At 33.3% G+C, this 15,755-nt stretch overlaps 2 protein-coding genes across 4 annotated transcripts; both read right to left on the bottom strand.

Annotated features, from left to right (window-relative positions):
• Positions 1–1,369: 1,369 nt before the first annotated feature.
• On the bottom strand, positions 1,370–1,834 carry LOC148253773 (uncharacterized). Its single transcript, XM_088220492.1, has one exon. It carries the CDS (start codon positions 1,832–1,834, stop codon positions 1,370–1,372), a length of 465 nt encoding a protein of 154 aa, XP_088076618.1.
• A 7,061-nt stretch (positions 1,835–8,895) lies between these two features.
• Positions 8,896–15,155, bottom strand: LOC110816228 (very-long-chain aldehyde decarbonylase CER1-like). Of its 3 annotated transcripts, none has more exons than XM_088219878.1 (9): positions 14,996–15,155; positions 13,774–13,997; positions 13,213–13,445; positions 12,912–13,131; positions 11,496–11,871; positions 11,286–11,393; positions 10,039–10,239; positions 9,557–9,655; positions 8,896–9,427 (listed from the first exon to the last, which is right to left on the bottom strand). In XM_088219878.1, exons 1-9 carry the CDS (start codon positions 15,053–15,055, stop codon positions 9,098–9,100), a joined length of 1,851 nt encoding a protein of 616 aa, XP_088076004.1. In that variant the 5' UTR covers positions 15,056–15,155; the 3' UTR covers positions 8,896–9,097. The 3 variants fall into 3 exon arrangements, 2 of the variants coding, with proteins under 2 accessions (XP_088076004.1, XP_088076005.1); XM_088219879.1 differs by having other exon boundaries at positions 13,774–13,887; positions 14,996–15,093; XR_015819091.1 differs by having other exon boundaries at positions 9,287–9,427; positions 9,557–9,668.
• Positions 15,156–15,755: the final 600 nt, after the last annotated feature.

Raw genomic sequence — 15,755 nt, forward strand, 5'->3', positions numbered from 1 at the left:
TTTTAGGCAAATATCACCATATTCATATTATTTAATTTAAATGCAAATCATAAAGTGCAATTAAAATTATATAGCATGCTTAAAATCAAGAACAATTCACTTTACTAGAACTACTAAACATGAAACATGTAAAACATCAAAACACATATTCATAAATTTAATTTTCTAGAAATATTCCTTAAGATATTTAAAGAAATACTAAATTCTTTACCAAAACCTCAAAGTTTTCCTATACCGTTCTTCTTCTTATTTTCTCCTTCTCTCTCTAGATCACTCACTCTCTCTAAACTCTTGGAAGATGGAAGAATGGAATGGGAGTGATGAGAAAATGGTAGGATCCCTATTTATGGAAAATGGGGATCGTCGAATTTTCGTCAATAGCGAAATCAAGTGAAGAGAGAGAGAGTTGAGTGGAAGATGATTGATTTCATGCGACGTGATGGCAGCACAAAAAATGGAGAAAACATTCCTCCACCGGTGGCAACACACCGCCTAAAGAGGCAGATGGCACCCAAAGGGACAGTGGCACACTGCGCAAAGTAGCAGTGCGCCTCACTAGGCAAGCCGTGCATTGCAGGCCTTGCCTGCAGGCACCGGCCTACCCTGCCTACGCAGAAGCTAGCCTATGCGTGCATAAGGCCTACTGTGCAGACAACGAGCGCACAGTTCGCGGCACCTGGTCCTGTCCGCGCGCGATGTGACACGCACAGACTGGCCTGCCTGTGCGCGATAAGACGTGTGCGCAGGACTGGCCCTGCGACCCGCACATACTAGCCAACTTACGCAGGACTGGCATTGTACCATGCGCGAATAGGACGAGTGCACAGTGCGCACGTCTTGCGCCTGGTTACACGTGCACACACACGAATAGTGTGCAGCGCCTGCGCAGGCGAACCTCTCCCGCGTGTGTTTTCCCGTAGGATTTTTCCCCCTTTTTCCAATTTTCTCCTAAAATTTATTTTTAATAAAAAAATAATAATGTATAAATAAATAATAATAATAATAACATATAAAATTAAATAATAATAAAAATACAAATAAAATAACGAAATCAGCATAAAATTAAAATTACAAATTTAAATCATGAATTACGATATAAAACTGCGAAATAAATTTAAATGAGTTTAGGTGGCCTTAAGACCCGAATAAATAGGAGTTTTCAGTTACAAATTCAGCATGGTGGTGAAGAGGCTGTTACATCCCCCCTCCCACCATCTTAAAAAATTTGGTCCCCCAAATTTTTTTCGAATAGGTCTAGGAACTTCTCTCTCATCTCATTTTCCAACTCCCATGTCGCCTCTTATGGAGTGTGGTGCTGCCACTAAACCTTCACCATGGGGATCGTCTTGTTGCATAAAACTTTGTCGGTCTAATTAAGGATTTTCACAGGGAGTTCCTCGTAAGTCATATCAGCTTGTACGTGCACCTCATCGTGAGCAATGATATAAGAAGGGTCAAGGTGGTATCTTTTGAGCATGGAGATGTAAAAAACATCATATAAACCCGCAAACTCTCGAGGTAGAGTAAGACAATACGTCACGAATCTAATATGTTGCACGATCCAAAAAGGTCCAACATAACGGGAGCTCAACTTCTCTCTTTTCCCGAACCGCATCTTTTCCTTATAAGAAAAAATCTTAAGGAAGAATTGGTCTCCAATGGCAAATTCCAGGGATCTTCTACGATTATCAACGTAACTCTTCTGATGACTCTGGGCGGTAGCAAAGTTCCTACGGATGATCGTAACCTTCTCAATAGTCTCCTGGATAAAGTCTGGTCCTAAATGGCGCTGGTTTTCGACTTCGCTCCAGCAAGTGGGAGAATGGTAGGGCATACCGTACAGGACTTCATACGGAGTCATACCGATGTTGGAATAATAACTGTTATTATAAGTATATTCACACAAGGGAAGATACTCATACTAGTTATCGCTAAAGTCGAGGACGCAAGCGCGCAACATCTCCTCCAACATTTGGATAATGCGTTCAGACTAACCATCAGTTTAAGGATGATAAGCAGTACTGAAGTACAATCTAGACCCAAGCATTTCTTAAAAGTTGTCCTAAAAGTGGGAGGTGAATCGAGGGTCTCGATTGGATACAATGGATGAGAGAACACCATGGAGTCAAACAATCTCATCGACATAGAGACGGGCTAATTTGTTAGTGGAGTCATTGGTCCTGATGGGCACGAAGTGGGCGATCTTGGTTAGTTTGTCAATGATGACCCAAATAGCATTACGACCAGAATAGGTCCTGGGTAGTCTAGTGATAAAATTCATGGTCACATGCTCCCATTTTCATTTTAAAATCAGGAGGCCCTGTAATAAACTACCGGGTCTCTAGTGTTCTACCTTGAATCGCTAGTAAGTAAGGCATCGGGAGACGTAATCAACGTTGTCCTTCTTCATTCCCGGCCACCAGTATTGATGTTTTAGATCCTAGTACATCTTGGTACTCCCAATGTGGATGAAAAGTTTAGAGGCATGGACAGCCTTGAGAACATCCATCCTGACAGCGACAGGGGCCCAAATTCGATCCCTAAATCTACACAACCCATCATCTGAGAGTCTGAAATCAGGAAACTCATCAGAAGAGAATTTACTAAAAATTTTTGTGATTTCTTAGTCTGTGAACTGAGTTTTTCAAATCTTTATGAAAAGATCAGGCAAAGCGCTCGGATCTAAGTAAGATAGGTACTGTTGCCATAGTGGCTAAGACAGAGTGGCTGCATACTATCTACTAACTTCTAGACAGAGGCCATAGTTTGGGCCAATACTGTGGACTCCTTTCGACGTAGCGTATTAGCGACTACATTCTTTCTACCATAATGGTAGATTATCTTGTAGTCGTAGTCCTTCAGGAGGTCCATTTAGTGTCTCTGTCTCATGCTCAACTCCCTCTGTGAAAAGATGTGCTTTAAACTTTTTTAGTCAGTGTAAATTTCAAAGGTTTGATAAAATAGGTAATGTTGCCATATCTTCAAGGCAAAGATTATGGCCGCCAACTTCAGGTCGTGAATAGGGTAGCTCCGTTCATAAGGTTTCAGCTGTCTAGATCCATAAGTGACTATCTATAATGCTGCATCAAAGTGCATTCCAAGCCAATATGAGATGCATTATAGTAGACCTGAAATCTTTTAGTGTTGTCGGGGACGATCAACACCAGAGCAGAGGTAAGATGACGCTTTAATTCTATAAAGCTTTCACCACATTTATAATCCCAAATAAAAAGTACGCCTTTTCAAGTGAGTCGAGTCAACGGAGCAGTAATCTTAAAATATTAGTCGATGAATCGTCGGTAGCAACCTGTCAAGCCAAGGAAACTATGTACCTTAGCTATATTGGCGGGCAAGTTCTAGTTGATCATCGTTTCAACTTTGGTCGGATCTACAGAAACTCCTTCACTTGGAATCACATGACCAAGAAATGAAACTCGATCCAACCAGAAGGAGCATTTATTAAGTTTAGCAAATAGCTGGTTCTGACAAAGTGTTCCCAGCCCTTTAGACAGGTGGACTGCATGTTCCTCCAGACTCTTGGAGTACACTAGAATGTGATCTATGAATACGATGATATATTGATCCAGTGCATGCTGGAAAATCCTATTCATGAGATCCATGAAGACAGCATGGGAATTAGGTAACACAAACGACATCACTTTGAACTCACACAAGCCATATCTACACTGAAAAGTAGTTTTTAGAATATTTTCTTCTTTGACTCTCAGTTTGTAGTATCTCAATCATAGGTCAACCTTAGAAAAGACTGTGGCTCATTATAACTGGTCAAAAAGGTTGTTGATTCGAGGTAGGGGATACTTGCTCTTTATTGTTACTCAATTCAATTCTCAATAGTCTACGCATAATTTGAGGGAGCCATCCTTCTTTTTCACAAATAACACTGGAGCACCCCAAGGAGAGTAACTGGGGTGAATAAACTTCTGGCCAAGAAGCTCAGAAAGTTGGTTCTCCAGTTTTGCGAGCTCAACATGACTCATGTGATAGGCAAGTTTTAAAATTGGTTGGGTTCTAAGAAGCAGCTTGATAGAAAATTCTACCTCTCGCAAGGGAAGTAGACCAAGTAATTCGACAGAAAGAACTTTTGAAAAGTTACAAACAATGGAAATGGAATACACAGCAGGATCAACATCCATATTCCTATTCATTCAATTGATAGGGAGAAAAATAGATTTTTATTTCTTTTTCGGAGTTTGCAAGGTTATAACTTTACTTTCACAATCAATAATTGTCCTATATTTTTCTAACCTATCTATTCCTAAAATAATGTCAAATCCTAAGAAATCTAAGAGTATTAAATCCACAAATACGTCTATTTCTGAAGCTTTTATCTTACAATCTTTATACACACAGTGAGCTTCTAATAATCCCCTAAAGGGAGTCTCTATAGTCAATATTTTTTTTAAAAGTTTAGGTCTAATATCAAATTTACAAGCAAATACACAAGGGATAAAAAGTGGGTAGTACCTTTATCGATCAAAGCCTTGGCAAAAGTATCATGAATAGAAAGCATACCCTGGATAAGGACAAGAGTGGGGAGGGCACCGGGTTCATCTAGGTGGTATACACGACATTGGGCTACAGGTCTAGCCATGTCTTTCAGCCATTGAGGGCAGTCCTTTATACGATGTTGGGTGTTTCTACACCAATAGCAGGCATGATTGATACAGCGACAGGGTAATTCACAATGTGAGCGACCACAATGCTGACATGGTTGGGAAGGTCGGGTAGGTTGTCCAGTAGGTGGAGGTAGAGCAAGGGGAAAAGTAACTCAGATTCGTTTATCGAGATGGCTACTTACTGGGCTAGGCAATCTTCTTCTGGGTTGATGGGGTTGCTGTTGTTGGGTACAAACTCGAACAATGCATTGGTGTCTGCCCAAGATGAGGTCTTTGGCCAACTGGGCATGTTTTAGCACCTCGGTATATAAGCTGAGTCTTAGCATCGCAACCCGATCATAGTTGTCGGCACAAAGGCCTTTTAGAAATTTTCTAACTTTATGACTTTTAAGTGTGACCATTAGAGGAGCAAACCTAGACAATTAGACAAATCTAGCTACATATTGGGCAACTATCAAATTCCTTTGGCAGAGGTCCTAAAATTCCTCCTCTTTCTTCTCTCAGACATAGACTGGAAAAAGTTATCAAAGAATGTATTTATGAAAACTTCCTAAGTGGTAGGGGTAGGCAGGACTTCTTTCTTAAATCGCCACCAGTTTTTGCTTCACCGATCAACATAAAAGCTACTAAGGGGACGTTTTGTTCTTTGGTTAGGTCTAAGACAGAGAAAAATTTCTCTATCTGCAAGATCCAGGCTTCAGCTACTAAGGGGTCAGGACCACCTTCAAAGTGTGGTGGGTTAAGTTTCCTAAACTCTGGTATGTTGTGAAAGATAGACCTTTCAACTGTTCGGTATTCTGAAACAGGGTGTTGACAAGGGTTGACTTGGTTCGGTCCTACAGCTGCGGTCAATCCTTGGATAGCTCAAAAGATTTCAGTAAACTCGGCCCTAGTCAAATGGTCCTGGGCCTCGGGTCTTTTAATACGTTCTACAAAAGGTCTCCCTTGCATCATTCTTACAAAAGAAAGGAAGACGCGAGTTGGTGGTTTAATTTTGAAAAGATGACTCATTTTTCTTAGACATTCCTAAGGGTCTTTTCTACCTACAGTCTCAGTTGTAAGGGATTTGGTCCGCATAACTATTCTGATACCATTTGTGACATCCCAAATGCTAACTAAGGCATAAGGGTGTCAGATACAGAAATAGATTACGAGTGTATGATAAAATTACATGTAGCGGAGCAAATTATTACAAATCCTTTACCAAAATATATGAGTTCCAATTACACATATATACATAACTGAGACTATAAATGGCAAAATACAAAATATCAAGATACTAAAAATACAAAAGGTCCACTTCTATCATTATGCGATTGGACTCATCAGAGTGCGGGACAAGTCATGCACTCAAAAGTTGTGGATCCACGGGGTCCTCATATACTTCAAAGGGTAGGTCAATGATTGGTTCCTTATTATCTTCCTCATCTAGGAGGGCATGGAACATGTGAGCTCAATATACTCAGTAAGAAAAATAGCATTTAAATAACATTGTAAGATTTTAAAAGTGAATAACTATATCATAAATAGCTACCATCAGGTCACTTCAGAGTCCTATTTTACTTTATGAAAATAATTTTATTTATTAAAGAAAACATCATATCATAGTCACAATAATCAAAATCAAATATCATACTTGACAATAGAGAAAATCAAATAAATCATGAAATGCTCAGATTTTTGTGTCATATTTCATGAAATCGTTTCGACTTTCATCTCTAAAGGTAAATATAGATTTTTGACTACCCATGTGGAATTACCATATCAGATACAGATAACGGTAATTTGCTCAGGCATATTTCTTGTTTGCCAAACTATGGTACGATCTATGACTACGATCGTACCAACCACTGTGGTTCTATCAGATATTCTATAGTTATAGCAGTACTTAGCCAAAGGTGACCCTTAAAAGATATTTATATCACCGCTCTCGTCAGAGGGTACGCCGTCATTAACAGAGAGTAGTCATCTCATGTCTTTCCAGACCAGATAGGGGAGAGAGAAACATATACCCCCTCAGAGATAAAAAAAAATTAACGAGACACTTGATGCATTATGCATATCAATATAGATACATATATTTCTTGGACCATTCAAGCTCATTCCCCTTTTTTTTCTTTTTTTTATATTTTTCATGCAAATATCACCATATTCATATTATTTAATTTACATGTAAATAATCAAGTGCTAATAAAATTACATAGCAATGCTTGAAATTAAGAACAGTCTACTTTATTAGAACTATGAAACATGTAAAATATCAAAACACAAATTCATAAATTTAATTTTCTAGAAATACTCTTTAAAATGTTTAAAGAAATACTAAATTCTTTACCGAAACTTCAAAATTTTTCTATACCGTTCTTCTTCTTCTTTTTCTCTTTCTCTCTCTAAATCATTTCTCTCTCTCTCTCTCTAAACTCTTGGAAGATGGAAGAATGAAATGGAAGTGATGAGGAAATGGAAGAAATGGTCCCTATTTATAGAAAATGCGAACCGTCGAATTTGCGCAAGTTGTAAAATTCAGTGAAGAGAGAGAGAGAAGGTTGAGTGAAAGATGATCGATTTGACGCGATACGACAATAACGCAAAAAAAAGAGAAAAAATTCTTCCACCAGCAACGGCACACCGCCCAAGGCAGTGCACGACGCCCAAGGGGGCCGCGATACACTACCTGAAGCGGCAGTGCACTTCACAAAGTCGATCGCGCGCTGCAGGCGCCGGCCTACCCTACCACACGCAGAAGCTAGCTTGCGCGCGCGTAAGACCTACAGCGCACAGGCTCCAAGTGCGTAGGCCCACTGCGCAGACGACACGCGCATAGTTCGCAGCACTTGGTCCTGTCCGCGCGCCGACTAACCTGCCTACGCACGACAAGACACGCGCACAAGATCGGCCCCTCATGAATGGGGCGTGCGCACAGTGCGCACCTCCTACATCTAGTCACGTGCGCACGCCCGCGCATAGCGTGCGATGCCCGTGCAGGCGAACCTCTCCTGTGGGTGTTTTCTTGCTAGATTTTTTTCTTTTTTTCTATTTTCTTCTGAAAATTATTTTTAATAACAAAATAATAATAATGTATAAAATAAATCAAAATAATAATAAAATAAAAATAATTATAATAAATAAAATTAAATAAAAATAAAATAATGAAATTAGTATAAAATTGAAATTGTACATTTAAATCATGAATTACAATATAAAACTGCGAAATAAATTTAAATGAGTTCAGTGATTTTAAAGTTTAAATAAATAAAGATTTCCAGTTACAAATTCAACGCGATGTTGAGCGGGTGTTACAAAAATTATTAATTTCAGCCCATCATCAATGGGATCTCAACGTGAAGATAGAGATGAGATTGCATGACGGAAGATTTCTCAGGTAGAGTTTTAGCGACAAGATGAAGATCATATCACATGATTTCAACGTTCAAAAGAGATATAAGTAGTGATTTTTAGATGATTTTACGAGTTGACCTTCACGGGTTCCATCGCCTATAAAAGGAAAAACCTAGAACGAATAAGTACAAGTCAAAGAAAAATAAAAATCATTAAAAAGAGAGAGATTGTGCAGGAAGCTGAGAGAGAAAAGAACGAGATGAGAGAAAGAAGAAGAAAAATAAAAATGAACGGTGTGGTTTTCCTTTCTCCTTCATCATCATCACATGGCCACCAAAAAGAGAAAGAGGGGTGGGGCCATCACTTTTTCTATTTGCCTCTCTCTCTCTCTCTCTCTCTCTCCACGTGCATAACAAGGAAGGGAATTAATTAATTTGTTATTGTTTTAGATATCATTTCCCAATAAATTCCCTTGATCCCTAATTTTTCTCCCTACATTGGAGGGTTTCCCAAGTAAAATCTTGTGTTTTTTCATTTTGCAATCACCTCTCTGCTTCTATTAATTCACTTTGTATTATTATTAGTTCACGTGAATTAATTCAACAAAATATTTGGATGATCACTTATTCAATAAATAGAGGAAGTATGATGATTAAAAAATTAAAATAAAGATAAGTATTTGCTTTTTGATCAAAACTACGCTAACAAAAAATACAAATTGATAAAATATAAGTAGAATTAAGACAGTTTCTAATTTTACGTGTGTAATAAATACGTCTTATTTTTTTATTAAATATCACAATATAACAAATGTGTTAATTATAAGATATTTCATAAGTAATAGATAAGTTGATAAATTCTATAAATTTAATTTGTATATTTTAAATTTTTATTAAAAAAATTATAAAAAAACAGAATATAAATCACAAGAACTCATTTATACTCTTGAAATACTTGATAATTCTTCGTAGCATTTATACTAATACATATTCATTTACACTCTCGAAATACTTAATAATTTTTTATAATAATATAATAGCACATTAACTAGCAGAATGGGTTTATTTAATTTAAGTGCAACATTATAATCCGTCCGATGAAACAAGTAGGTAGAATTTTGATCAATTGAGTGGAAGAAATCCATGGCGAAGAGATGCTTCCCAAATTTTATCAACATTGAAGACTTGGTCGCCACACTCGTCAACTTGCCATCCTTCAAGCGCGTGTAAAATCCCCGCGATTCGCCATGCGCTCATTGCTCTTCTAGGCAGCCAGTTCTCGCAGGAGTGGACATTGTGAAATGTTTCCGGAAGAATCATTGCTGGAGTGGAGTGGTAATAGCAATCTTTGCGTATTTTTTTGGGTGGAAATGGAGATAACGGAATGAATGTTGTTCCTTTTGATGCTTTTTTCTGATCTTCCACACTTAATTCATCTCCCACTAACCATACCTATATATAAATACTTAATTAATTTAATTACAAAATTAAAAAATAATTTTATAACATTAAATAAAAGTTTAAATATAAAATATATTTATAATTTAAAGATAAAATAGTAATTTACTAAATTGATTGTACCTTGTACTCGTCTGCCGGTGACTGGACCAAGTAATTATTAGATATTTCTGGAACCATGTGTTTAAGCTCCAAATAGTTATTTCGAAGCCGCATTGCCACCTGTGAAAGTTGACTGTTTAATTATTATTATTATTTGGGACCAAAAAAAGGTTGACTTATGAGGTTTTACAAAAACAATTCTGGGCCGGAAGGTTCTGGACCTTCTGGTCTATCAAATGAACAGTAATGTGAAACCACAAAATAATAATAATAATAATATAAATGCCATGAATCATGCTTGCGTGATTAAATAAATATTAATTTAAAAATAGAGAATTATTGGATTTGTTAAAAGCAAATGCTTCAAATAATAAAGTGCTTTTAAATTATTTAAAATATGTGTATTTTTATTTAAAAATATAGCAATCACCCATGTAAACAACTGATTAGGGAAAGAGATTATTTGCTTACAAAAAATTAATAAGAATAAAATGGTTAAATACCTGAATGCCCCGATCACAGAGAGCAGAAACGACGGCAATGGCAACCTTAGAGAATTTTGCAGCAAGCAAGACTTGCTTTGTTCCTGGTGGAATGGTGTTAAGTACAACTGCAATTGCCAAACTGCTCCCATCAACCACTTTTACTTTGAGCTTTGGGTATTTTTCAATGTATATTTCTCCATATCTATTCAGCTCCTCCCCCTGTAATAAAATTATATTTTAGACTTGTTAATTATCAAAATTTAGAATCATCAAGAAATCAATAAAAAATCGATGAGATTTCTTGTATTCGAATGTTCGAGAGAGTGTGAGACAGAAAACAGAGATATCGTAATACGAGGAAGACTATTTTCATCAATAAAAAACTGCATATTTATATACAAACTTTAGTCTCAATTAATTACCCTAATGATAATTAATTAAGGAACTAATCTAAACTAATTTAACTAACTACAATAAATTTAACTATTCATAGTGACTGTACATACCAATTTTATATGACTGACTTTTTGATCTACTGATTGTACATATTTGACTCCCTATTATTAACTAAATATTTAATAAAGAGTTCAACAGATTTATACTTAATCTAAACTAGATTTGAGTCATTGACATATTAGACGTATTTAGAATTAGATTTAAATATATATGATCAGATTTTTTTAAGCAATTTAGACTCTTTTAAACTTTTTTTTACTAATTAAATAAGTTAATCTTATTAATATGTCAGATATAATTAATAAAATTTATCTTATTTTAATTTTGTCAGAATTTAACTGTTATCTATTTGCATGACACGTGCATTTTAAATATACAATTAAATATACTTAAATCTTTTATATAAATTGATCAATATCATTATTAAGTTAGACTTGTTTGTACATAATTTTAAAATTTGCATCTAAGTATATAACTAAACTTAAATAATCTAAACTCATATAAACCTGCTTAATTAATTAGATAAGTTAATCTTATTAATATATTAGACCCATAAACACGTGCATATACATATATGGATTTGTGAAATAGAATATATATAACCTATACATTAATTATAAATCACAAATCTAAACTTTTTATAGCATAACTTATGTAATACTTCATGATAAATATGTTGAACTTGTCTAAACAAATTTATGTTAGATATAGTAATTAACTATACTATGGATTGATGTAACACGTATATGCATGTTTGCCACATCTCTTTGGGAACACAAGTAAATGAAAGTATATCAAAATGTACTTGCCTGATTCAAAAGACCAAGACTCAGCACTTTAGCTCCTTTCTTCTCTGCTTCAAGTACAGCTTCTTCAATGAAGCGATTGATACCATCTTTTCGCGATTTTACGAAATACTATACATATATACCCAATAAAAGATAATAAACATCTTCATCAACCATATATGTAGATTATATTTTTATATAATATAATTGAAAAAAATATATAATGAAAACCTGAAAATAAAATGCCGGAATAACCCAAGAATGCAAGTTGAGATTTTTGAAGGAGTGAGCTTCCAAGAGGAAAGCAGGGCGAGGGAGAGAGAAAATAAAAGAGAAGAAATAAGTGAGAATAGAGAAAAATATCGAAGTAAAAGAAGATGAATGAGGCCTAGAAGCCCAAGAAGCAAATCCCAATCGAAGATGATAGAGGGAATCAAGCGTAGTGAGATGAGTTAGATGAACTACATCGACACAATCTTCACTACGTTTCAATGACAATTTGTACAATTTATCTGATGATTTATCCGTCGTTCCATATATATAATCGTATATTGGCATGAACAACGAGTAATTGGTTCGAAATTGAGTGTGATGCAGCGAATGGAACCTGCATGCATGTAATTAATTAATTAATAATTATATTAATGTTAGTTAATCTGCGCTTAATTATTTTCTAGCTAATATGAAAATAGGGGAACCATTAATGTTTTCATAGTTTTGTTTAGCTCTTTTCTAATAAAAACTAACACAAATATATATATATATATAGCTCATTAATACATACATATACACATATATAGCAAAACTTTAAGATGAGTTGTTAGAGGCTTTAGTTTTATTGACCGAACTTCCATAAATACCAGGTAAATATCTCATTTGGTAGGTATTACCATTTATTTGCTTCCATTTTTCATTCAAGTCATAAGTGAATGTTTACGGTAAAAAAAAAGCGAAGCACGTGAAGTATAGCTTATTTATTTGTCATGGACTTAGACCGAATTAGAAGAAATATGCATATAGATTTAAATACATTATTTTTAAAAATAACCGAAGCAATCAATAAAAGTTAAAATAAAAAATAATTTCATAAACTATAATCATTTATTAAATTTATAATTAATAAAATAGTAACAAATATTAATTTATTAAATATCAATTTACAATTAATTTTTATTTTTATTTTTTTTTAAATTTTAACTTAGATCAAACTAACTGTGGACCACATGAAACTAAAATTTTTTATCTTCCTACCTTGAATTGAAGTGTGTTATAATTTGGTTACATCCAGTCTAATTTAAATAGTTTGTTTTTATTTAAACCGAAATTTAAACATTTATATGGATTGATTCAATTTTATAAATATATTAAATAAGTGTAAAAAATAATCAAAATTAATAAAAATAAGTTAAAATCAACTGTTTAACTAAAAAAAAAAAAAACTTATTTATTTATCTTTATATATTTTTATTCGATTCATGAGGGTAAATCTAAGATATTCAACACTCTATTTGTCTTTATACATTTTTTTAAATTAACAGTTCAAATAATAAATTACTAATCATACCCAATAAATAAGTGACTGACTAGGTTAACATTTGTATAATTTTTAATAAGAAAAAACATAAAAAGAGGATTTAGAAGACATACGATGGAGTGTATACAAGATACTTGAGAGGTGGGAAAATGGAGAAGAGTGATTTAGGAACAAGCTCAAAGTTGCAGTGTCCCATGTTGTTCATGAAATCAATGTAACTCACGTATCCGGCTAAGGAAGCCACGGAGGCTGTTGTGGTCAACAGTGTGGTCAACATCGGAATCGCGAATAGTGAGAAATATGCCACGTGTTCCGCAAATGGATGGATCACCGCTGCATTTTTTAATTTTTAATTTTATTTTATTATAAAATATTTCCATTTACTAATTTATAAATATTATGATAGTTACTTACATGTTATGGGCTCAGTGACAATAGATGAATGGTGATGAGAATGATAGCGAGAGTAGAGGAAGTGATGGTGGAGAGCTCTGTGGAGCCAGTAGTAGAGAAACTCAACTGGACCCGCATGAAGCAGAGCTGTGATAATCACACCGTCTGTTCTCCAAATTGGTAAATTTGAAGCTTGATGAATCATCCTCTGACCCACGTAGAACAGTATTCCGTTTAATAATATCTGATCGTCCCTGCAAGTTAATTATATAACTCATGTTAAAATATCATCTTACAATATTACTTAATAAGAAAATTATTTTTTAAAATAAAAATATTAATTAAATTTCTAATCCTTTGTAATTACTTCAATCAAGTAAATCTAACCGTTACAAATTATTTAGTTCGTTTAAAAATATAATAATTTTAGTATAATTCTATTAATATACTAGTAAATTAAATATTAATCTATTGAATTAAGTACTATAATTCGATCATTGTTAGACTATAATACACTCATAAAAATGACAGTTCTATATCCTATATTTTTATTAAAAAAAAAAAAAAGAAAGAAAACATTACCAAGAAGCTTCTCTGTCAACTTGTTGAAACTCAAGACCCTTGTCAACGATTCTATTGGCGCCTTTAGCTGTTCGATAACGTGAAAGAGAAATCCAAATTTGGTTGTGAAGCATTCTGACAAGAAGAAAAGGGAGTATGAGGAAGTATGGAATGTCCCTCGCCTTTTCTCCTTTCATTGTGATCAAATAGGTGCTATGAATCGCCCATGGCATTAGAATAATGTACTACAATAAAAAATAAATAAATAAGTAAATAAAATATATAATTAAGTACTCTTACAATCTATAATTAGGCAACATCCTTTCTTACAATCTAATTTTAAATATAATTAATTTAGTCTTACAATCTATTTTAAGGTATAGTTAATTACTATTACAATATATTTTAGATAATATAACATTTTTTATTCTCCAATTAATGCCCTTTTTAGGCAACATCCTTTCTTTTCACATCCATATCTTAATACACTCTCATACATCCATGTGTACTTATTGTATTTAAATAAATGCTGTCTTTGGAAAAAATGTTGATCTAATAATAATTAATAAACTACTTAATGATATTTAGGAAAATGATTTTTTACGCTAATATAAACATCAATTTTATATTTTGCCTTCTAACTTGATATTTCACTAATACTGCATTAATGGTAATTAAAAGCAGAATGTCTACTTAAATTAAATAAAAATTTAATTATTTAATAAAAATTCAAATTTTAAAAGAAAATAAGAATTATTCATTAATTAGTACTTTAATTATTTTTTATTGCATAAATTTGAATAGTGTACTTTCAACTTTTATTATATTATATTTAATAAAAAAATTAACTATATCATAAAAATTTAAACTTGTGGTACCAACAGTGTACTCTTCATGTTTTTTTTTTTAAAAAAATAAATGAGAAATTTAAACTTGAATTATCTATTATAATGCAAGAATTATATTATTTAAATTAAATATTCTTAAGAACAGGCTTCATAGTTGATTTATTTCCTTAAATTTTGAAGAAATCATGGATTTAAAACCAAAAAAAGGAAAATATGAGTGGATGTAGGGAGTGAAATAGTTCTTCAAACTCTAAATATGGCATCAAAATAATAAAGTAAAAAAGAATGGTTTTCGGCTTGAACATCGAAATGGATGTGTGTGTGTGTGTGTGTGTATATATATATTTATGTACATATGCGTATGCGTGTGTATCTATATATGTAGGTACGTATACCTTGAAGCTGCCAAGAGGCTTCCATGGCCAGGAGGTGAGGATTCCAGGGGTTGAAGCCATGCTCACAAAATGAGAGGAAGAAGAAGCTGTTGTACACTCCTTCAACGCCTCCCTTACTCTATTTATAATCTCTTCTTCCTTTTCCCAAAAACTAAAATAAATGTTATTTTTTTAGGTCCAACTTTTTTTTTTTAAACCCGTAAATACAATATAAAAAATTTATATTAATAAAGAGTTGAAACTGATTCTTTAATATAGAGAAAAGCATAGATGATTTTTTTTTTTTAATTTTAAACTGCGTTGATTTTTGTTTTTGAATCAATTCAATTTATCTCATTTTAAATTTTATTGGAAATTAAAGTATTAACAAAATAAGACTTTTTTTTTTTACTTTTGTTAGAATTATTTTTCATGGTTGTAAAAGATATTATAAATCAAAATAATTTTATAAATTTAAGTATTATAACAAAAAAGAATATGGCCTAATTAAAATATCGTGAATAATTCAGTAATTAAAATAATAATTTTGTACATATTTTTAATAATTTTTGTATCATATCCACAAACTTACATACATATATATATAGTTAATGAGCTACCGAATAGATTATCATTAACCAGAATATGTTACAAGATTTTTTTTGGACAAGATATGTTGTAATTATCCTAATTAATATGCATAAACTATTTCATTTCCGAATTGTATACACATATGCAAATGTTTTAAATTCAACAGATCTTGTTGTCGAGAGAATAATAT

This window comes from Carica papaya, chromosome 5, assembly GCF_054855325.1.
Source record: "Carica papaya isolate Zhongbai chromosome 5, ASM5485532v1, whole genome shotgun sequence".
In the NCBI taxonomy this organism is placed as follows: domain Eukaryota; kingdom Viridiplantae; phylum Streptophyta; class Magnoliopsida; order Brassicales; family Caricaceae; genus Carica; species Carica papaya.

Coding starts and splice junctions, on each gene's coding strand:
- LOC148253773 (XM_088220492.1), bottom strand. CDS start 1,834: ATGCCCTACCATTCTCCCACTTGCTGGAGCGAAGTCGAAAACCAGCGC.
- LOC110816228 (XM_088219878.1), bottom strand. CDS start 15,055: ATGGCTTCAACCCCTGGAATCCTCACCTCCTGGCCATGGAAGCCTCTT. Junction 11,394..11,495: donor TTCCGGCATTTTATTTTCAG/GTTTTCATTATA, acceptor ATATATGTATAG/TATTTCGTAAAATCGCGAAA. Junction 10,240..11,285: donor GTCTTGGTCTTTTGAATCAG/GCAAGTACATTT, acceptor ATTTTATTACAG/GGGGAGGAGCTGAATAGATA.